Raw genomic sequence first — 22,555 nt, forward strand, 5'->3', positions numbered from 1 at the left:
ATCTACTTATATTCTTTTCCCTTTTTTCTACTGGAAAATTGTCAGTTTCTTATTGGTTTATACAAGATTTATTATCCATGAGGGATGCTAACACTTTGTCTTCCATATGTTATTGCAATACGTTGCTATTTTACTATTTGCCCTTTAATTTTACATTTATTTTGATATAGAGAAGTTTTACATTTTTACGAAGTAAAATTTTCTCCTTTTCGATTTCTTTTTTGCTGTTATGCTCAGAAAGATCCATCCCTAGATCAGCTACATTTTCACTGCATTTTCTCTTAGTTCTTTATGGTTACAATTTTACATGTAACTCTTAGTCTAGAATTTTAAGTTTAGTTTATCTTATGAGGTAAGAATTATAACTTGTTTGCCAAATACTTAGCCCATCTTTCCAGCACTGTTGATTGAATAGTTCATATAAACACTCTTTTGAAATGCCACCTTTATCATTTACTGTACATACATAGAATCACACAAGTATGTGAATACACACACAAGTATGTGTATGCTTCTGGTCTTACTTTTTGGTGATGTTGATCAGTTTCTCCTTTCCTAGTACCACAGTTTTTAAGTTATCATAGTTTCAGCCTCACCAATGATTAGAGAACTGTAAGGTAAAACAACAATGAAATATAAGGTTTTGCCTATCAATTTTATAAAAGCTAAGATTGATAATATCCAGTGCTGGTGATTATGTGGGGAAATGAACACTCTCAGCACTCCTGGTAGTAATGTAAATCAGAGGCAGTTTGGCATCACCTATAAAAAATTTTAATGCCCATACCTTTGTCCAACAACCTTACTTCTAGGAATCTATCTTATATAACACTCACATGAGTGCATAAGAATATATGTACAAAGATGTTCATTACAACATAATTTGTTGTATGGCAAAACAACATTTAGAAGCAACCTAATGTATATGAACAAGAATGGTTGAATTATGATATGTTGTGCCACAGTTTAAAAGAATAAGGTAGACTTTCAGCTTCCAGCTATGTTGAAATAGCTTTTATCAGACTAAGCTTCATAGTAAGAACAACTACCCTGGATGGATTTTAAAAATAAAAGTGAATGAAGGCGTCAGAAAGTAATTAAGACAGCCAAGACATGAGAAGCCAAAACCCTGGAGAGAAGAGGACCTCAGAGAAGTAAGCTCACCTCTCTCTGTGCACTCTCCTTTTGAGGCATTTGCTACTGCTTAAGCTGTGCTTGCATGGAGTGAGGGGCCAAGAAACCAAGTATAAAGTGGCACTGCTAGGAAGACAGAAATTCCATTTCAGGACCTTTTTATGTGGAAGGGGATATGATAAACACCTGAGGCTTTCAGTTGAATCCCTGAAGGATGGGCTACACCCTAAAAGTAAAGGCAAATCAGAAATAGACCATTTCTCAGAAAGTCTGAAACACAAAGCCTAAAACACAAATAAATGGAAATACATCCATGTTCATAGATTGGAAGAGTTAATATTGTTAAGACATCAGTACTATCCAAAATGATTGACAGATTCAATACAATCTCTATCAAAAACCCAATGACATTTTTAGCAAAAATAGAGAAGTTCATCCTAAAATTCATATAGAACCTCAAGGGACCCCAAAACAATCTGGAAAAAGAACAAAAATGGAAAACCTACATTCCCTGATTTCATAACTTACAAAACTACAGTAATCAAAAGAGTATAGTATTAGCATAAGGAAATCTGTAGAAAAATGGAATAAAATAGAAATCCCAGAAATAAACCCTTACAGATATGGTAAAATGATATTTGACAAAGATGCCCAGTCCATTCACTGGGTAAAAGAACAGTCTTCTCAAGACATGGTGCTGGGAAAACTGGATATCCAGGTGCAAAAGAATGAAGTTGGACCCTTGCTTTATACCATATACAAAAATTAACTCAAAATGGATCAAAGTCCTAAACCCAAGAGCTAAAATTATAAAACCCTTAGAAGAGAATAGAGGGGAAAGCTGCATAACATTGGATTTGGCAATGATTTCTTGGAAATAACACCAAAAGCACAGGCAACAAAAGAAAAATTAGATAAGTTAGACTTCATCAACATTTAAAACTTATGTGTCAGTGAGACCAGCTCGGTGCTTTGTGACCACCTAGAGGGGTGGGATAGAGAGGGTGGGAGGGAGATGCAAGAGGGAGGTGATATGGGGGTTATATGTATACGTATAGCCAATTCACTTTGTTATACGGCAGAAACTAACACAACATTGTAAAGCAATTGTGCTCCAATAAAGATGTTAAAAAAAAACTTATGTGCATCAAAGAACACCATCAAAAGTGTGAAAAGACAACCCATAGAATGAGAGAAAATATTTGCGGATCATATATCTGGCAAAGTGTTAATATCCAAAATGTATAAAGAACTCATACAACTCAACAACAAAAACCAAAGCAACCCCCCAAAATCATCTATAGATCCAATGCAATCCTATCAAAATTCCAATAGCATTTTTCACAGAAATAGAAATAACAATTCTAAAATTCATATGGAAACATGAAAGACTCCTTATAGCCAAAGCAATCCTGATAAAGAAGAACAAGACTGAAGGCTTTAAACTTCCTGATTTCAAACTATATTACAAAACTATAGTAATCAAAAGAGTATGGTACTGGCATAAAAATAGACACATATACAAATGGAACAGAATCAAGGCCAGAAATAAACCCACACCTATATGGTCAACTAATGTGTGACAAGGGAGCCAAGAATGCTAAATGGGACAAGGATGATCTCTGACAAATCATGCTGGGAAAACTGGATATCCACATGCGAAAGAATGAAATCAGACCCCTATCTTACACCATTCATAAAAATTAACTCAAAGTAGATTAAGCACACACACACACACACACGTTTTTTTGGCTGCACTGGGTCTTCATTGCTGTGCGCAGGCTTTCTCTAGTTGTGGCGAGCAGGGGCTACTCTTCATTGTGGTGCATGGACTTCTCATTGTGGTGGCTTCTCTTGTTGCAGAGCGTGGGCTCTAGGTGCATGGGCTTCAGTAGTTGCAGCACTCAGGCTCAGTAGTTGTGGCACATGGGCCCTAGAGCACGTGGGCTTCAGTAGTTGTGGCACATGGGCTCACTAGTTGTGGTGTACAGGCTCTAGGGCACACAGGCTTCAGTAGTTACAGTGTGCAGGCTCAGTAGTTGTGGCGCACGGGCTTGGTTGCTCCACAGCATGTGGGACCTTCCCGGACCAGTGATCCAACCCATGTCCCCTGCATTGGCAGGCGGATTCTTAACCACTGTGCCACCAGGGAAATCCCAGATTAAGCACTTAAATGTAAGACGTAAAACTAAAATGCCTGGAAGAAAATATAAGGTAAAAGTTCCTTGACATCAGTCTTGGCAATGATTTTTTTAATATGACATGAAAAGCACAAGCAAAAAAGCAAAAATCAGTAAGTGGGACTACATCAAACTAAAAAGCTTTTGCCCAGCCAAAGAAAGAATCAAAAAAGTGTAAAGCCAACCTATGGGCTGGGAGAAAATATTTCCAAATCATATATCTGATAAGGGGTTAATATCCAAAAAATATAAAGAACTCATACAACTCAATAGCAAAAAAGGAAACAATTTAATTTAAAAAATGGACAGAGGAGGGCTTCCCTGGTGGTTCAGTGGTTGAGAGTCCGCCTGCCGATGCAGGGGACACGGGTTTGTGCCCCGCTCCGGGAAGATCCCACATACCACGGAGCGGCTAGGCCCATGAGCCATGGCCACTGAGCCTGTGCGTCTGGAGCCTGTGCTCTGCAACGGGAGAGGCCACAACAGTGAGAGGCCTGCGTACCGCAAAAAAAAAAAAAAAAAAAAAAAAAAAATGGACAGAGGACTTGAATAGACACTTTTCCAAAGAAGACATCCAAATGACCAATAAGTACATGAAAAGGTACTCAACATCACTAACCATCAGGGAAATGCAAATCAAAACCACAGCATGATACCACCTCACACCTGTTAGAATGGCTGCTATCAAAAACAAAAAACAGGAAGGCTGGGAAGGATGTAGAGAAAAGGGAACCCTTGTACACTGTTGGTGGGAATGTAAATTGATAGAGCTACTATGGAAAACAGTATGGAGGTTCCTCAAAAAATTAAAAATAGAACTACCATATGATCCAGAAATCCCACATCTGGGTATATATCTGAAGGAGATTAGATATCTTCACTCCCATGTTTATTGCAGTGTATTCACAATAGCCAAGACATGAAAGCAACCTAAGTGTACGTCAACAGATAAATGGGTAAAGAAAATGTGGTGTGTGTGTGTGTGTGTGTGTGTGTGTGTGTGTGTGTGTATAACAATAGAATATTATTCAGCCACGAGAAAAAGGAAATCCTGCCATATGTGCCAATATGCATGGATCTTGAGGGCATTTTGCTAAGTGAAATAAGTCAAACAGAGAAAGACAAATACTTATGGTCTCACTTATATATGGAAGCTAAAAACATCAAACTCATAAAAACAGTAGAATGGTGGTTGCCAGGAACTGAGGGGTAGAAGAAATGGGGAAGTGTTGGTCAAAGGTTACTAACTTTCAATTTTAGGATGAATACGTTTCTGGGATGTAATGTACAGCACAATGACTATAGTTAACAATAACATATTGTATACTCAAAAGTTGCTATGAGAGTAGAGCTTGTTATAGTCTCACCATAACAACAACAAAATGGCAGCTATTTGAGGTGAAGGATGCATTAACTAACCTTATTATGGTAAACATTTCACAGTATATCTGCACATCAAGTCATCACATTGTACACCTTAAACTTACACAACGTTATATGTCAATTATATCTCAGTAAAGCTGGAGGAAATTTTTTAAAATAAAAAATCACACAAATACAATTTAAAAAGGCAAAGGACTTGAATAGACATTTTTCCAAAGAACATATACAAATGGTCAATAAGCACATGAAAAGAGGCTCAACAACACTAATCATTTGGGAAATGCCAATCAAAATCTCAGTGATATATCACTTCTTACTCATATAATAGCATGGCTATTTTAAAATAAATAAATAAAACCAAAAATAACAAGTGTTGATGAGAATGTGGAGACATTGGAACCCTTATGCTCTCTTGGTTGGAATATGAAATGGTGCAGCCACTGTGGAAAACACTGTGGCAAGTTCATAAAAATTAAACATAGAATTGACCATCAATTGCACTTCTATATATACTTCTGTATATAATACCCAAAGGAAGGGAAAGCAGGAACTCAAAACAGATATTTGTCACTAATGTTCAAAGCAGCATTAGTCCCAGTAGCCAAGAGGTAGAAATAACCCAAGTGTTCATTGACAGATGAATGGATAAACAAACTTTTGTATATATATGATAATATATTTTATATATTATATATATATAGGAATATTATTCATCTTTTTATTTAAAGGATGGAAATTCTAACACATGCCACAACATAGATGTACCTTAAAGACATTATATTATACTAAGTGAAGCAAGCCAGATAAAAAAGGATAAATATGTATGATTCCACCTATATGAAGTACTTGGTGTAGTCAAACTTATAGAGACAGAATATAGAATGGTGATTGCTATTCCAGAATTAAAGGGTGGTTGCCAGAGGTGGAGGGTAATGGGGAGTTACTGTTCAGTGGGTAAAAAGTTTCTGTTTGGGATGATGAAAAAGTCCTGGAGATGGATGGTGGTGATGGTTGCAGAACAATGTGAATGTACTTAATGCCACTGAGCTGTATGTTTAAAATGTTAAACTTTATGTTATATATATTTTACTACAATATAAGTCAATTAAATTTTAATATATTTTTTGAAACACAGATAATTCACATTTTGGGAGTTATCAGATGGGACTCATAAACTATGTTAATATATTCCAAAAATAGGTTTAGAAGATGAATTTCACTAGAAAACTATCAATAGAATGTATAAAAAAGGATCAAATAGAATTTCAAAACTGAAAAATACAATAAATGAAATTAAGAATGCAATAGATGAGGTTAACACCATATGAGACACAGCAGAAGAGAAGATTAATGAACTGAAAAGTAAATCGGTAGAAAATACCCCGTTAAAGCACATAGAAAAAAGGATTGAAAATTAAAAGAGCATTAAGAGACAGAGGGAAAAGGTCTGGAGCTCAAGAACAAGAAAAAGAATGGAACTGAAACTATTTGAAGAGATAACAATGAAAATTTTTTTCAAAACTTACTAAAGATAATCACGTTACACTTTCAAAAAGGCTAAACATCTGTGAGCAAGATAAATACAAACCTAAATTTAATAATCAAACCTCTGTAAACCAAGACAACGAGAAAATCTTAAAAGAGACAGAGTTAAGAAAAGATAACATTGCTTTCAAAGGAACAGTGATCAAGCATACAGATGACTTTTCAACAAAACCAATGAACTCCACAGAACAACTGAAGGACACTTATAAATTACTAGGAGAAAATAACTGCCAGACTATAATTCTATATAATTCTATATCCAGGGAAAATATCCTTCAGAAATAAAGGTGATATTAAGGCATGTTCAGGTAAGTAAAAACTGAAAATATATTACTAGCAGACTCACACTAAAAGACACTAAAGGGAGTTCATTAGGCAGAAGAAAAATGATCACAGACAGAAGCATAGGAATGCAAGAAAAGAGAAATGGAAAGTGTAAATATAAAAGACTGTTGACTGTTTAAATCAACACTAATAACAATACCTTATGGATAAAATAACAAGTAGAAGTGAAATAAATGACAAAAATAGTAATAAATAAATAAAAGGCAGGATGTGAAGTCAAGATGTTATGAGATTCTTGCATTATTCAGGAAGTGTTAAAAACACTAATTTAACATAGCCTCTAATTAGTCAAGGATGCATGTTTTAATCTCGAAGGTAACTTTTGTCAAGTAGGAGTTCGTGACAGAATTAAACCCTACAGAAAGTGGGGTTTTTCCGTTCTCCCGAGGGTGGTGCACACTAGTTCCATTTTAAATACAAGGAAGATAAGTTAATATATGCAATGAATATCTAGATAATTAAGACGTAATCTCTGGTGGAATCCAGTTGAGAAGAGCTTCTCTGGAGTAACCATTAAAAGAATAATAAAAGAATGTCTTAAAAGCTGATGGAGGGGAAGTGCTACAATAAAATTCTTGATTAATCCAAAACAAGGCAAGAAAAGAGAAAAAAAGGAATAAATGGGACAAATGGAAATCAAGTAGTAATATGTAAGTTTTAAATCCAAATATTCAGTAATTTTATTAAATATAAATGGGCTAAATGCTTCAATTAAAAGACAGATTGTCAAGTTGCATAATAAAGCAAAATCCAACAACATACTACATAAAGGAGACTCACCTGAAATATAAGGACACAGGTTGAAAATAAAAGGATGGAAAACAATATGCCATGCAAATAGTAAACAAACTGAAACTGATGTAACTATGCTAATATCAAAGTTACTAAAGGCAAAAATATTAATAGAAATAATGAATAACATTTTATGGTGGTAAGGTGTCAGTTTAACAGGCAGCTATTAAAAATCTGAACATGCACATCCCCTGGGCCTATTATTTCCACTACTAGGTATATACTCAACAGAAATGCATACATATATGCTCTAAAAGACATGGACAATGTGCAGAAAAGAGTTAACATGACAGGTCAGAGAATGCTTTCCTTAGAAAGGCCTGCTTGCAAAGTTGGCCCTTGGCTAGCATCTGAAGACTTGGATTTCAGGAAGGTTTCCACCATCCCCTAACTAATAAGGACAGTTTGCTCTGTCTAAATTGAGCAAACAACATGGCTTGTGCTGAATACCTGATTTCCTTCTGGGAGTCTAGAGTTTTGGTGCAGGCCAGGCAGAAGGTGCTCACGCGACCAGCACTTAATAAAAATATTGAGTACTGAGTCTCTACTGCTGGTAGGCAACACTTCACACGTGTTGTCACAGTTTGATGCTGGAAGAATTAAACACGTGCTGTGTGACCCTACTGGGACAGGATATTGGAAGCTTGTTCCTGGTTTCCTTTAGACTTTGCCCCATGCATGTTTTTTTTCCTTTACTGATTTTGCTTTACATCCTTTTGCTATAATAAATATTAGTGACAAGTATGACTATTTGCTGAGTCCCATGAGTCCTCCCATGATTCACCTCATCACCAAACCTGGGATGGTCTTCAGGACTCCCAACACACTGGTGATAGTGTTGGGATTGTCTAGAGTGGCCTTAACTCACTTAAATATGGCAAAAGCATTGTTTGAGAAAAGGATGGTAGAGGATGACAAACCTGTGGTACCTGGGTGTCTATGGAGTTATCCATGGTATGAAAAAGCAACTGAGCTGCTCTCTGTTGTAAGAGGTAGAAGTTACCTATGGAATTTGAAAATGTTAGATCCAACTCCAAGAGAGTTGGCTCGAAGGATCCTCTGGCTACTTTTGGCCACAGTGGCTAAAGTGAGGGGGGAAAAGTACAGCCTGGGTGATGCCTTTGGTTTTTCTTTTCTCCTCCAGGCTGGAGGAGAAAGGGTCCAAACATTCCCAGAGGTGAACTTTGAATGGGCCAAAATGTTGAAAAGTTTGTGTGCCTTTTGTTCAAGTGGGAGGGGATAAAAAGGTTAAATCACTTTCCAGTGCTAGAGCAAAGTTTTATTTAAAAAAAATCAGAGGGAGAAAAACACTAACCACTGCTGCCATAGCCCTCTAGCCCCACTCCCACATTACAGCTGGGATCTCCCTGCAACTATAACATTAAGCTTGTAAATGCTGGATTTCCTGCTCAAGGTTTGAGTAAACTTTCGATTAGGGGAAAAGGAGGAACTTTTAAAAATGGCTTTGTATTTTGTGGCTCTTGCATCTGGATGTATGATAAACATTGATGTAAAATGTTATATTCTTGTAGTCTCATAAAGCTAGAGGGATCATCTTGATCAGGAAAAGTTGCAAAAAAGAAAAAAGAGCATCACTAGGATACAATTACCTTGCTTTTTGCTGCCAGTGGGCAGATTGGAATCCAAACTCTTTGAGTATTGGAAATAAAACTAGTCTCCATAACTAATGATTTTTGTTATCATTTTTTAACTATTGGAACTTCTGGAAAAAGGAAAAGACAACATGAAAAGAGAGGCAGTCTTCAGGTGAAAATACACTTTTTGAGTTTAAAAGCAGTTTTTAGTTGCTAATGAGCTTTCGTGAAACCAAACGTCTGACTCTTAAGAAGCTGATGATTTTTTCATCCTGATGTGTGTATTTTTGACTGGGTTAGTTTGGACTGTAAGGCACAATAAGAAGAGCTTAGCAAAGTCTTACTTGTCATTTGGACTTGGACCTAGACCACGGTTGACCAGCCCTGCACCATCTCAGCGTTGATGCTCCCTAAGAAAAGCCACTAGCTTTTCTGGCATCCTAAATTCACAGATTCTGATTGCCTGAACCTGACTCTCAGCTGAAACCTGATAAGGTCTGCTATAGACTGTTCGCACATCAGCACCAGATGTGCTGAACTGAAAGGAGGCACAGGCTAAATGAACTCTAAATGAACTACGTAAACTTTAAATGAACTCAGACTTGGATTATTGCAGATTTGGATCACCCCTCTTGTGATCCTAAACTGTGAAACCATCCCTGGTGCTGGCTGGACCATTTGGGTCAGTTGAGTTGCAGATGCCCACAGGAAAAGTCTTGTTCTCTGATGGGACCATCTGAAATTGATCCTCTCATTGGCTGTATATTTCTGATACAAAAGCTGATTGCATTACTAATGTGATTTCTGCAAAAGCTGCAAATTGGAGGAGGGCCTAGCATGAGGAATGTGACCCCCTCCCCCACTCCTGACAGATCAAACTCTTGATCCTTTCTGAGGCTGTGTCACTGCTGTTGATGATTGTGTTTGACTTTCTAGATTAGTTGCAGCTTAAAATAGACTGATAGCCTGACTCTACTTACTTGCCCTTCCTCCTGATACATAAACCTTAGTAAGGCAGTGTGCTTATTAAAGGTAGCTGTCCCCATAAAGAGAGTGATCTTTTCTAGGCTGCTCACTGGATAAATGATCAGGATGAAAGGAGTGGGAAGTATGAAAACCCATTTTTTAAATATTTGAAAATTCAGGATTTCATCTTGACCAATTCCTGGACATGATATGTCTTTCTGAATAAGTTGTATAAAAGTGTTTGCCTCTGAAAATGCTTTTAAACTTCTTACATACAACTCTTCTAGGCAAAAGGTCTGGATGAGAGGAGAGGATGATTGTACAACTATAACAGCTAAATGGGACGCACAGATTTTGTAACACTGGAGAAAAAAACAAAACACCTGGGGAGGCATGAGTGAAGGGTGAGGGCATTAATGATCTTTGATTTTTAGGACTGCTCCTGGAAGCTTTCCCCTCCTCCCTAATAAAAGCACGTGTTGTCTTCCCTGGTGCTGAGAGTGCTTTGAATTCAAACTGACTGCTGAGCCTAAGGTCAGATCTGACAGAGCTGACTCTGAGACAGCAGGTGGTGGCCTCAGCACCTCCACATGTCGTCTACGCTTGCAAGGCAGATGAACTGGTGCTATGAACAAACAAAATTGTTTGGATCCAGCTGCCTTCAGGAAACACTCCCTTTGAAACCAAGTTCTGAACTGAATTTTTTGGATTGGATTGGAAACCCTAGGGTGGGAGGCCTCACAGTGGGAGATTAGCCACATTAGGGGTTCTGTTAGCCTAAACTGCCTAATTAATGTATGTCCTGCTTGGGATGCCCTAACAATTGTAAACTTTTTTTTTTTTTATCCAACGGTACTGCATATGCCCTCTGGAATTGTACTTGTCAGTGAGCCTTGACTATCATGACACTGCCTCAGCCCTGGAAGGCATTCAGGTCAGCTTCAGTTTACTGAACAGGCCTGTGCTGTGCCTGGATTGATGCCTCAAGCCAGGTTAAAAAGTAAAGGGTTAATTATGGAAACTTAAGGAGGAAGCCACCTGGTTTTTGAAGATACATGTTTATGATAATGGATTTCTTTTATCTGGCTCAATCTAAGACCCCTGAGGACATAACTGAGGACAATACTGCAGGTTGGTCTCACTCTACTGTGTAGGGTCCTACTGACAAAGGCACTTCGGCCAAGAGCCAAGGGGGTGGTCTGTACAAAGAGTTCACATGGCAGGCCTGAGAATGTATCCTTAGAAAGGCCTGCTTGCAAGATTGGCCCTTGGCTGGCATCTGGGGACTTGGATTTTGAGAGGGTTTCACCATCCTCTGAATGATAAGGGTGGTTTACTGTGTCTAAACTGTGCAAACAGTATGGCTTATGCTGAACACCTGCTTTTCTTCTGAGAGTCTGGGGTTTTGGTGCATGCTAGGCAGAGGGTGCCTATGTGACCAGCCCCTAATAAAAACAAACATTGGGCACTGAGTCTCTAATGAGCTTCCTTGGTAGACATTTCATACATATTGTCACAATTTGATGCTGGAGGAATTAAGCATGTGCTATGCAACTCCACTGGGAAGAGGAGTCTTGGAAGCTTGTGCCTGGTTTCCTCTGGACTTTGCACCATGCACCATTTTTCTTTGCTGATTTTGCTTTGTATCCTTTTGCTGTAATAAACCTTAGCCATTAGTATAGCTCTATGTTGAGTCCTATGAATCCTAGCGAATCACCAAACCTGGAGGTGATTTTTGGGACCTCCCAAACAACAAGAATGTTAATAAGAGCTTTATTTATAATAACAAAAAATTGGAGGAAAAATTCAAATGTCTGTCAACAAGTGGATGGATAAATAATTATACATTCGTACAGTGGAATATTATACAGCAATGAAAATGAATGAACTAATTCTATGTACAATAATATGGATGAATCTCATAGATATACTGTTGAGTGAAAGAAACCAGATACAAAAAGTAGATACTGTATGATTCTATTAATATAAAGCTCAAAAATGGACAAATCATACTTACTTATGATGGTGGAAGTTTGAATGGTGGTTAACTTTGGGGCCTGTGGGAAGTTAATACCTGGGAAGGGGCACAATGGAGGCTTCTGCAGTGCTGATAATGTTCCATATTTTGATTTAGGTTATGTGTTTGCTATGTAAAAATTCATCAAATTTTACATTTAAGATTCATGTACTTTATATATATTATACTATAAGCAATTTTTAAAAAAAGAACCTAGCATCCATTGATGGATGAAAAGATAAACAAAATGTGGTATATACATACAATGGAGTATTATTCAGCCTAAAAAAAGAGTAAAATTCTGACACATACTATAAAATGTATGAACCTTGAGACTTTATGCTAAGTGGAATAAGCCAGTCACAAAAGGATAAATATTGTATGACTCTACATATATTAGGTACCTAGAGTAAGCAAATTCATTGGGACAGAAAGAATGGTGATTGCCAGGGATTGGGAGGAGGGGAGCATGCGGAGTTATTGTTTAATGGGTACAGTTTCAGTTTTGGAAGATGAAAATTTTCTGAAGATGGGTGGGAGTAATAGTAGTACAACATTACAAATGTGCTTAATGCCACTGAACAATTTAAACTGGTTAAAATGATAAATTTTATGTATATTTTACCATAATAAAAAAGAAACAAAATGGAGGGAACAATGGATACTGCTTATAATATCAGTCTCAGGTAAAGTGTGTGTTTTACAGAGTGGACACTGGAATATAGAAAAAGACACTGACAGCTCTCTGGTTCTGTCCCTAAGACTGAAGCAACACTAAAAATGTGGCATATATGATAAGTATCATACATAGGATAAAGAAGGGGCAAAAATGAAATCCCCAAGAAAAGTGTGTCCCAGCACCCCCAAAACAGTAGTACTAATTCTGTCAGTACTGACATGAAAGGATATTTAATATAGATTTTGGGGAAAAAGAGTTTGGGAACAATGTGTATAGTGTTATCCTATGTTATAAAAGGAAAACATGTGTCTGAATAAATGAAATACTTCCTCATTGTAAGAGGCATTGTAATATGTAATAATTGCCTTTTGAAAGACAAAAAGAAATTCAACTACATTTAGCACAGGCATCAATTGACAGGTATATTCTAATTTCAGAATGCTAAACTGTAAAAAGAAGACATCTTTTACTCAGAGAAATAAGGTGGATGTGTGTGAATGTGCACACGTGTATGTATACACATACATACGTATATACACACATAGACGACAGTGAGACACATGATGTATATATTCTATTTAAATTTTCATCAGAACTGTACCTTACTTTTGTGGCTGTCTGATAGTTCAAGTCTCCCACCTCTTCACAGTTTTCAAAATAGCTGCCCTACAAAGCAAATTTTACTGTAACCTTCCACAAAATTTCCTGTCAGACATAAGAATGTTAACATATCTTGACTTATTTGGATAAAATGTGTTTTCCCATTGAATAAAATCTGTAAGTACTATGCTATTGAAGGAGATCAAGATGCACTCTTTTTTCACTTTTTCCAGTTTAGTATGCCATCTTTAAACTGAGGACTTTTTTTTTTTAACATCTTTATTAGAGTATCATTGCTTTACAATGGTGTGTTAGTTTCTGCTGTATAACAAAGTGAATCAGTTATACATATACATATGTTCCCATATCTCTTCCCTCTGGCATCTCCCTCCCTCCCACTCTCCCATTCCCACCCCTCTAGGTGCTTACAAAGCACCGAGCTGATCTCCCTGTGCTATGCGGCTGCTTCCCACTAGCTATCTATTTTACGTTTAGTAGTGTATATATGTGTGTGCCACTCTCTCACTTTGTCACAGCTTACCCTTCCCCCTCCCCATATCCTCAAGTCCATTCTCTAGTAGGTCTGTGTCTTTATTCCCGTCTTGCCCCTGGGTTCTTCAGGAACATTTTTTTTTCTTAGACTCCATATATATGTGTGAGCATACGGTATTTGTTTTTCTTTCTGACTTACTTCACTCTGTATGACAGACTCTACGTCCATCCAGCTCACTACAGATAACTCAGTTTCGTTTCTTTTTATGGCTGAGTAATATTCCATTGTATATATGTGCCACATATTCTTTATCCATTCATCTGTCGATGGACACTTTGGTTGCTTCCATATCCTGGCTATTGTAATAGAGCTGCAATGAACATTTTGGTACATGACTCTTTTTGAATTATGGTTTTCTCAGGGTATATGCCCAGTACTGGGATAGCTGGGTCATATGGTAGTTCTATTTTTAGTTTTTTAAGGAACCTCCATACTGTTCTCCATAGTGGCTATATCAATTTACATTCCCACCAACAGTGCAAGAGGCTTCCCTTTTCTCCACACCGTCTCCAGCATTTATTGTTTGTAGATTTTTTGATGATGGCCATTCTCACCGGTGTGAGATGATATCTCATTGTAGTTTTGATTTGCATTTCTTTAATGATTAATGATGTTCAGCATCCTTTCATATGTTTGTTGGCAATCTGTATATCTTCTTTGGAGAAATGTCTATTTAGGTCTTCTGCCCATTTTTGGATTGGGTTGTTTGTTTTTTTCTAATTGAGCTGCATGAGCTTCTTGTAAATTTTGGAGATTAATCCTTTATCAGTTGCTTCCTTTGCAAATATTTTCTCCCATTCTGAGGGTTGTCTATTGGTCTTGTTTATGGTTTCCTTTGCTGTGCAAAAGCTTTGAAGTTTCATTAGGTCCCATTTGTTTATTTTTGTTTTTATTTCCATTTCTCTAGGAGGTGGGTCAAAAAGGATCTTGCTGTGATTTATGTCATAGAGTGTTCTGCCTATGTTTTCTCTAAGAGTTTGATACTCTCTGGCCTTCCATTTAGGTCTTTAATCCATTTTGAGTTTATCTTTGTGTATGGTGTTAGGGAGTGTTCTAATTTCATTCTTTTACATGTAGCTGTCAAGGTTTCCCAGCACCACTTATTGGAGAGACTGTCCTTTCTCCATTGTGTATTCTGGCCTCCTTTATCAAAAAATAAGGTAATCATATATGCATGGGTTTATCTCTAGGCTTTCTATCCTGTTCCATTGATCTATATTTCTGTTTTTGTGCCACTACCATACTGTCTTGATTACTGTAGCTTTGTAGTATAGTCTGAAGTCAGGGAGCCTGATTCCTCCAGCTCCGTTTTTCGTTCTCAAGATTGCTTTGGCTATTCGGGGTCTTTTGTGTTTCCATACAAATTGTGAAATTTTTTGTTCTACTTCTATGAAAAATGCCAGTGGTAGTTTAATAGGGATTGCATTGAATCTGTAGATTGCTTTGGATAGTATAGTCATTTTCACAATGTTGATTCTTCCAGTCCAAGAACATGGTATATCTCTCCATCTATTTGTATCATCTTTACTTTCTTTCATAGTGTTTTATAATTTTCTGCATACAGGTCTTTTGTCTCCTTAGGTACGTTTATTCCTAGGTATTTTATTCTCTTAGTTGCAGTGTTAAATGGGAGTGTTTCCTTAATTTCACTTTCAGATTTTTAATCATTAGTGTATAGGAATGCCAGAGATTTCTGTGCATTAATTTTGTATCCTGCTACTTTACCAGATACATTGATTAGCTCTAGTAGTTTTCTGGTAGCATCTTTATGATTCTCTGTGTATAGTATCATGTCATCTGCAAACAGTGACAGCTTTACGTCTCCTTTTCCAATTTGGTTTCCTTTCATTTTTTTTCTTCTCTGATTGCCATGGCTAGGACTTCCAACACTCTGTTGCATAAGAGTGGTGACAGTGGGCATCCTTGTCTTGTTCCTGATCTTAGTGGAAATGCTTTTAGTTTCTCACCACTGAGGACGATCTTGGCTGTGGGTTTGTCACATATGGCCTTTATTATGTTGAGGGAAGTTCCCTCTATGCCTACTCTCTGGAGGGTTTTTATCATAAATGGGTGTTAAATTTTGTCGAAAGCTTTTTCTGCATCTATTGAGATGATCATATGGTTTTTCTCCTTCAGTTTGTTAATATGATGTATCACATTGATTGATTTGCGAATATTGAAGAATTGTTGCATTCCTGGGATAAACCCACCTTGATCATGGTATATAATCCTTTTAATGTGCTGTTGGATTCTGTTTGCTAGTAATTTGTTGAGGATTTTTGCATCTATGTTCATCAGTAACATTGGCCTGTAGATTTCTTTCTTTGTGACATCTTTGTCTGGTTTTGGTATCAGTGTGATGGTGGCCTCGTAGAATGTGTTTGGGAGTGTTCCTCCCTCTGCTATATTTTGGAAGAGTTTGAGAAGGATAGGTATTAGCTCTTCTCTAAATGTTTGATAGAATTTGCCTGTGAAGCTATCTGGTCCTGGGCTTTTGTTTGTTGGAAGATTTTTAATCACAGTTTCAATTTCACTGCTTATGATTGGACTGTTCATATTTTCTATTTCTTCCTGGTTCAGTCTTGGAAGGTTGTGCATTTCTAAGAATTTGTCCATTTCTTCCAGGTTGTCCATTTTATTGGCATAGAGTTGCTTGTAGTAATCTCTCATTATCCTTTGTATTTCTGCAGTGTCAGTTGTTACTTCTCCTTTTGCATTTCTAATTCTATTGATTTGAGGCTTCTCCTGTTTTTTTCTTGATGAGTGTGGCTAATGGTTTATCAATTTTGTTTTTCGTGTCAAAGAACTAGCTTGTAGTTTTATTAATCTTTGCTACCGTTTCCTTCATTTCCTTTTCATTTATTTCTGATCTGATCTTTATGATTTCTTTCCTTCTGCTAACTTTAGGGTTTTTTTTGTTCTTTCTCTAATTGCTTTAGGTGTAAGGTTAGGTTTTTTATTTGAGATGTTTCTTGTTTCTTAAGATAGGATTGTATTGCTATAAACTTCCCTCTTAGAACTGCTTTTGCTGCATCCCATAGGTTTTGGGTCGTCCTGTCTCCATTGTCATTTGTTTCTAGGTATTTTTTGATTTCCTCTTTGATTTCTTCAGTGATCACTTCGTTATTAAGTAGTGTGTTGTTTAGCCTCCGTGTGTTTGTATTCTTTACAGATTTTTTCCTGTAATTGATATCTAGTCTCATAGTGTTGTGTTCAGAAAAGATACTTGATACAATTTCTGTTTTCTTAAATTTACCAAGGCTTGATTTGTGACCCAAGATATGATCTATCCTGGAAAATGTTCCATGAGCACTTGAGAAGAATGTGTATTCTATTGTTTTTGGATGGAATGTCCTATAAATATCAATTAAGTGCATCTTGTTTAATGTATCATTTAAAGCTTGTGTTTCCTTATTTATTTTCATTTTGGATGATCTGTCCATTGGTGAAAGTGGGGTGTTAAAGTCCCATACTATGATTGTGTTACTGTCGATTTCCCCTTTTATGGCTGTTAGTATTTGCCTTATGTATTGAGGTGCTCCTGTGTTGGGTGCATAAATATTTACAATTGTTATGTCTTCTTCTTGGATCGATCCTTTGATCATTATGTAGTGTCCTTCTTTGTCGCTTGTAATAGTCTTTTTTTTTAAGTCTATTTTGTCTGATAAGAGAATTTCTACTCCAGCTTTCTTTTGATTTGCATTTGCATGGAATATCTTTTTCTGTCCCCTTACTTTCACTCTGTATGTTTCCCTACGTCTGAAGTGAGTCTCTTGTACACAGCATATATACTGGTCTTGTTTTTGTATCCATTCAGCCAGTGTGTGTCTTTTGGTTGGAGCATTTAAACCATTTACATTTAAGGTTATTATCTATATGTAAGTTCCTGTTCCCATTTTCTTAATTGTTTTGGGTTTGTTATTGTAGGTCTTTTCCTTCTCTTGTGCTTCCTGCTTAGAGAAGTTCCTTTAGCATTTGTTGTAAAGCTGGTTTGGTGGTGCTGAATTCTCTTAGCTTTTGCCTCTCTGTAAAGCTTTTAATTTCTCCCTCAAATCTGAATGAGATCCTTGCTGGGTAGAGTAATCTTGGTTGTAGGTTTTTCTCCTTCATCACTTTCAATATGTCCTGCTAGTCCCTTCTGGCTTGCAGAGTTTCTCCTGAAAGATCAGCTGTTAACCTCATGGGGGTTCCCTTGTGTGTTATTTGTTGTTTTTCCGTTGCTGCTTTTAATATTTTTTCTTTGTATTTAATTTTTGATACTTTGATTAATATGTGTCTTGGCGTGTTTCTCTTTGGATTTATCCTGTATGGGACTCTCTATGCTTCCTGGACTTGATTAACTGTTTCATTTGCCATATTAGGGAAATTTTGAACTATAATCTCTTCAAATATTTTCTCAGCCCCTTTCTTTTTCTGTTCTTCTTCTGGGACCCTATAATTCGAATGTTGGTGCATTTAATGTTGTTCAAGAGGTCTCTGAGACTGTCCTCAATTCTTTTCATTCTTTTTTCTTTATTTTGCTCTGCAGTTGTTATTTCCACTATTTTATCTTCCAGGTCACTTATCCGTTCTTCTGCGTCAGTTATTCTGCTGTTGATCCCTTCAAGAGAATTTTTAATTTCATTTATTGTGTTGTTCATCACTGTTTGTTTGCTCTTTAGTTCTTATAGGTCCTTGTTAAATGTTTCTTGTATTTATTCTATTTCCAAGATTTTGGATCATCTTTACTATCATTATTCTGAATTCTTTTTCAGGTAGACTGCCTGTTTCCTCCTCATTTGTTATGTCTGGCGGGTTTTTGCCTTGCTCCTTCATCTGCTGTGTGTTTTTCTGTCTTCTTAATTTGCTTAACTTACTGTGTTTGTGGTCTCCTTTTCGCAGGCTGCAGGTTCGTATTTCCCATTGCTTTTGGTGTCTGTCCCCAGTGGCTAAGTTGGTTCAGTGGATTGTATAGGCTTCCTCGTGGAGGGGACTAGTGCCTGTGTTCTGGTGGATGAGGCTAGATCTTGTCTTTCTGGTGGGCAGGTCCACGTCTGGTGGTGTGTTTTGGGGTGTCTGTGGCCTTATTATGATTTTAGGCAGCCTCTCTGCTAATGGATGGGGTTGTGTTCTTGTCTTGCTAGTTGTTTGGCATAGGGTGTCCAGCACTGTAGCTTGCTGGTCGTTGAGTGAAGCTGGGTGTTGGCGTTGAGATGGAGATCTCTGGGAGATTTTCGCTGTTTGATATTTACGTGGGGCTCGGAGGTCTCTTGTGGACCAGTGTCCTGAACTTGGCTCTCCCACCTCAGAGGCACAGCCCTGTCGCCTGGCTGGAGCACAAAGAGCCTTTCATCCACACGGCTGAGAATAAAAGGGAGAAAAAATAGAAAGAAAGAAAGAAGATAAAATAAAGTTATTAAAATAAAAACTAATTAAGAAAAAATTTTTTAAATGTAATAAAAAACGGACAGACAGAACCCTAGGACAAATGGTAAAAGTAAAGCTGTAAAGACAAAATTACACACAGAAGCATACACATACACACTCACAAAAAGAGAAAAAGGGAAAAAGATATATATATATCTTTGCTTCCAAAGTCCACCTCCTCAATTTGGGATGATTCGTTGTCTATTCAGGTATTCCACAGATGCAGTGTACATCAAGTTGATTGTGGAGCTTTAATCCGCTGCTCCTGAGGCTGCTGGGAGAGATTTCCCTTTCTCTTCTTTGTTCGCACAGCTCCCAGTGTTCAGCTTTGGATTTGGAGCCGCCTCTCTGCATGTAGGTCGCCTGAGATCCTCTGTTCTTTGCTCAGACAGGTTGGGGTTTAAGGAGCAGCTGATTCGGGGCTCTGGCTCACTCAGGACGGGGTGAGGGAGGGGTACCGTTGCGGGGCTACCCGGCGGCGGCACAGGCCGGCATGACATTGCAATAACCTGAGGTGCGCCGTGTGTTCTCCTGGAGAAGTTTCCCTTGATCACGGGACGCTGGCAGTGGCGGACTGCACAGGCTTCCGGGAGGGTAGGTGTGGATAGTGACCTGTGCTTGCACACAGGCTTCTTGGTGGCTGCAGCAACCTTAACGTCTCATGCCTGTCTCTGGGGTCCACGCTGATAGCTGCGGCTCGCGCCCGTCTCTGGAGCTCCTTTAAGCGGCGCTCTTAATCCCCTCTCCTCGCTAACCAGCAAACAGAGAGGCAAGAAAAAGTCTCTTGTCTCTTCGGCACCTCCACACTTTTTCCCGGACTCCCTCCCGGCTAGCTGTAGGGCACTAACCCCTTCAGGCTGTGTTTACGCATCCAACCCCAGTCCTCTCCCTGGGATCGGAGCCTCAGCTCCCAGCCCCCGCCCACCCCGGTGGGTGAGCAGACAAACTTCTCAGGCTGGTGAGTGCTGGTCAGCACCGATCCTCTGTGCGGGAATCTCTCCACTTTGCCCTCCACACCCCAGTTTCTGCGCTCTCGTCCGTGGCTCTGTAGCTCCTCCCCTCCACCACCCGCAGTCTCCGCCCGCGAAGGGGCTTCCTAGTGTGTGGAAACCTTTTCTCCTTCACAGCTCCCTCCCACTGGTGCGGGTCCCGTGCCTATTCTTTTCTCTGTTTTTTCTTTTGCGCTACTCGGGTACGTGGGGAGTTTCTTGCCTTTTGGGAGGTCTGAGGTCTTCTGCCACCGTTCAGTAGGTGTTCTGTAGGAGCTGTTCCACATGTAGATGTATTTCTGATGTATTTGTGGAGACGAAGGTGATCTCTGCGTCTTACTCTTCTGCCATCTTGAAGCTCCTCTAAACTGATGAGGTTTTTGTTCAGCTTTGTTGAGGCGTAGTTTACCCTGATAAGTTTGATAATCAGAATAGCTTTTGCACTTTTCATGGGCTTTAAGGAAATTCAGTGAATTTCCTTATGAATATAGATAATAACATTCTATCATTCATAGAACTCTTAATTTTTATATGCATCTAGATGATTTAGCTTCTTTATAAGAGCATACATTTCTTTAAGAACAGAGACAACTGCCTAGTCTTTCTCTTGGAAAGCCCCACAGTGCTTAGTATGGCCCTGTATATGACATGTACACTAATTTTGAGACACAGAGCTTAGTTTGTTCAATGAGGAAGTGTAAACTATTACAAAAATGTTTGCTGATAGGATTTGCAAAAATACCTTGACCATTTCTCAATTCTATATCAGGATGCAACAGCAGAATGAAACTCAGTGGAAGACCCTACAGACACATGGGAGTCCTTGGAACTTCAAAACTCTATGACATTCGGAAAACTATCTTTACCTTCACTCCACAGGTGGGTGGACTGAGCTTTAATGTGCATTGAGATGAATGGAAATAAAAGAGAAACACTATAGAAATAAAGCATTTAGTGGAGTTGAGACAAGTGTCAGAGTTTCATGTGACCTTGTATATATTAAGTTGCTCAATAAATAGGGTTGGCCAAAAAGTTCATTTTGGTTTTTTCCATAAGATGTTATGGAAAAACGTGAACGAACTTTTGGGCCAGCCCAATCTTTGTTGGGTTGGACTGAATTGATCTTGAAGCACAGAGCTATGCCAAGTGACTGTGGCTACCAAGAGTAGTCCTGGGTGTTGCAGATTAAACAGTGATTAAGGATTTTATAAATGTTGGAGTACTTTTAAAAGTACTCTTTATTAAAGATTAAAAATACTGTATTCTTTATAAACAAAATATAGTCTTTTTTATTCAGCTACTGAATTAAGTGTTCTATTTGTTTTGGGGAAGTGCCCTTTTTACATGCCCAGAAATCTCTGATATCCTCTTCTAAACAAAAATGTCAGTACTGTTTTAGCCATGATTATACACTATTTATTAGCCTGATGTTTATTACCCATATTATAGTAGCAAGCCTTATTATATGTATGAATAGGAGGATAAACTATTTTCTGAAAAGAAAGCTTAAGCTTTCTTTTGTCATCTTACATCTGAAATAGTGCAACTGAGGTATAGATGAAAGAATAATGGACCATAGATTCTATCTCTGATTTTGCCATTTGCTAGTCGTATAACTTTGCTAATCTACTCAGTGTCTCTTGGCCTTATTTTTTTATCTATTAAAAAGGAGAAAAGCCCTCACTGGGTTGTTAGCATTAAATAAAATCATGTACTTGAAAACACTTTGTAAACTATAACACACTAAAAATGTCCAGAACTACTGTTTGTACCAGTAAGCCACCAGATACTTTGGGAAGAATTAGGCATTAAATTTGGAGGTATTGTTGCCCCTGTGATATCTTATATACGCTTGTGTATATGTGAGCACTTTGAAATATTATTTGATAGTTGTGAGAGTAAATTATTCTGAACTGTTATTTTCCTTTTTCTCAGTTTATAGACCAGCAACAATTCTACCTGGCTCTGGACAACAAGATGATAGTGGAAATGCTTAGAACAGACCTCTCCTATCTCTGTAGCCGCTGGAGAATGACAGGCCAGCCCACCATCACCTTCCCCATCTCACACAGCATGCTTGGTAAGGATGTATGAGGCAAGGAACTAATGTATTTTTGAAATAAGTCATGTGGTTGGCCCTTCAAAATCATAGAGTCACTGAAAAGCTACTTTTTGTCATTTATTCTTTCATCAGTTTTTTTAAGCTCTTGTTTTGTGCCAGGCACTTTTCAAAGCACGGGTGAATATGGCAGATGAGGTTTCTACTCTCACGGAGCTTATGTTTTAGAATAAATATGTAACAAATAAACCAATACACAAGAATATTTCAGGTGGTTTGAGAGCTATAATTCAAGAGATGTAATAGAATAAC

The 22,555-nt window shown here is 38.0% G+C and overlaps 1 protein-coding gene across 3 annotated transcripts in view; it reads left to right on the plus strand.

Moving 5' to 3' along the window:
* Positions 1 to 22,555, plus strand: part of PHKA1 (phosphorylase kinase regulatory subunit alpha 1) — a 131,135-nt gene that overhangs the window by 62,824 nt on the left and 45,756 nt on the right. For all 3 annotated transcript variants that reach the window (XM_060002654.1, XM_060002655.1, XM_060002656.1), the window contains exons 15-16: positions 20,954 to 21,063; positions 22,120 to 22,264. In XM_060002654.1, coding sequence (XP_059858637.1) covers positions 20,954 to 21,063; positions 22,120 to 22,264 — 255 coding nt within the window. The remainder of the gene's footprint in view (positions 1 to 20,953; positions 21,064 to 22,119; positions 22,265 to 22,555) is intronic.

The sequence above is a fragment of the Delphinus delphis genome, chromosome X (genome assembly GCF_949987515.2).
Source record: "Delphinus delphis chromosome X, mDelDel1.2, whole genome shotgun sequence".
Classification (NCBI taxonomy): Eukaryota; Metazoa; Chordata; class Mammalia; order Artiodactyla; family Delphinidae; genus Delphinus; species Delphinus delphis.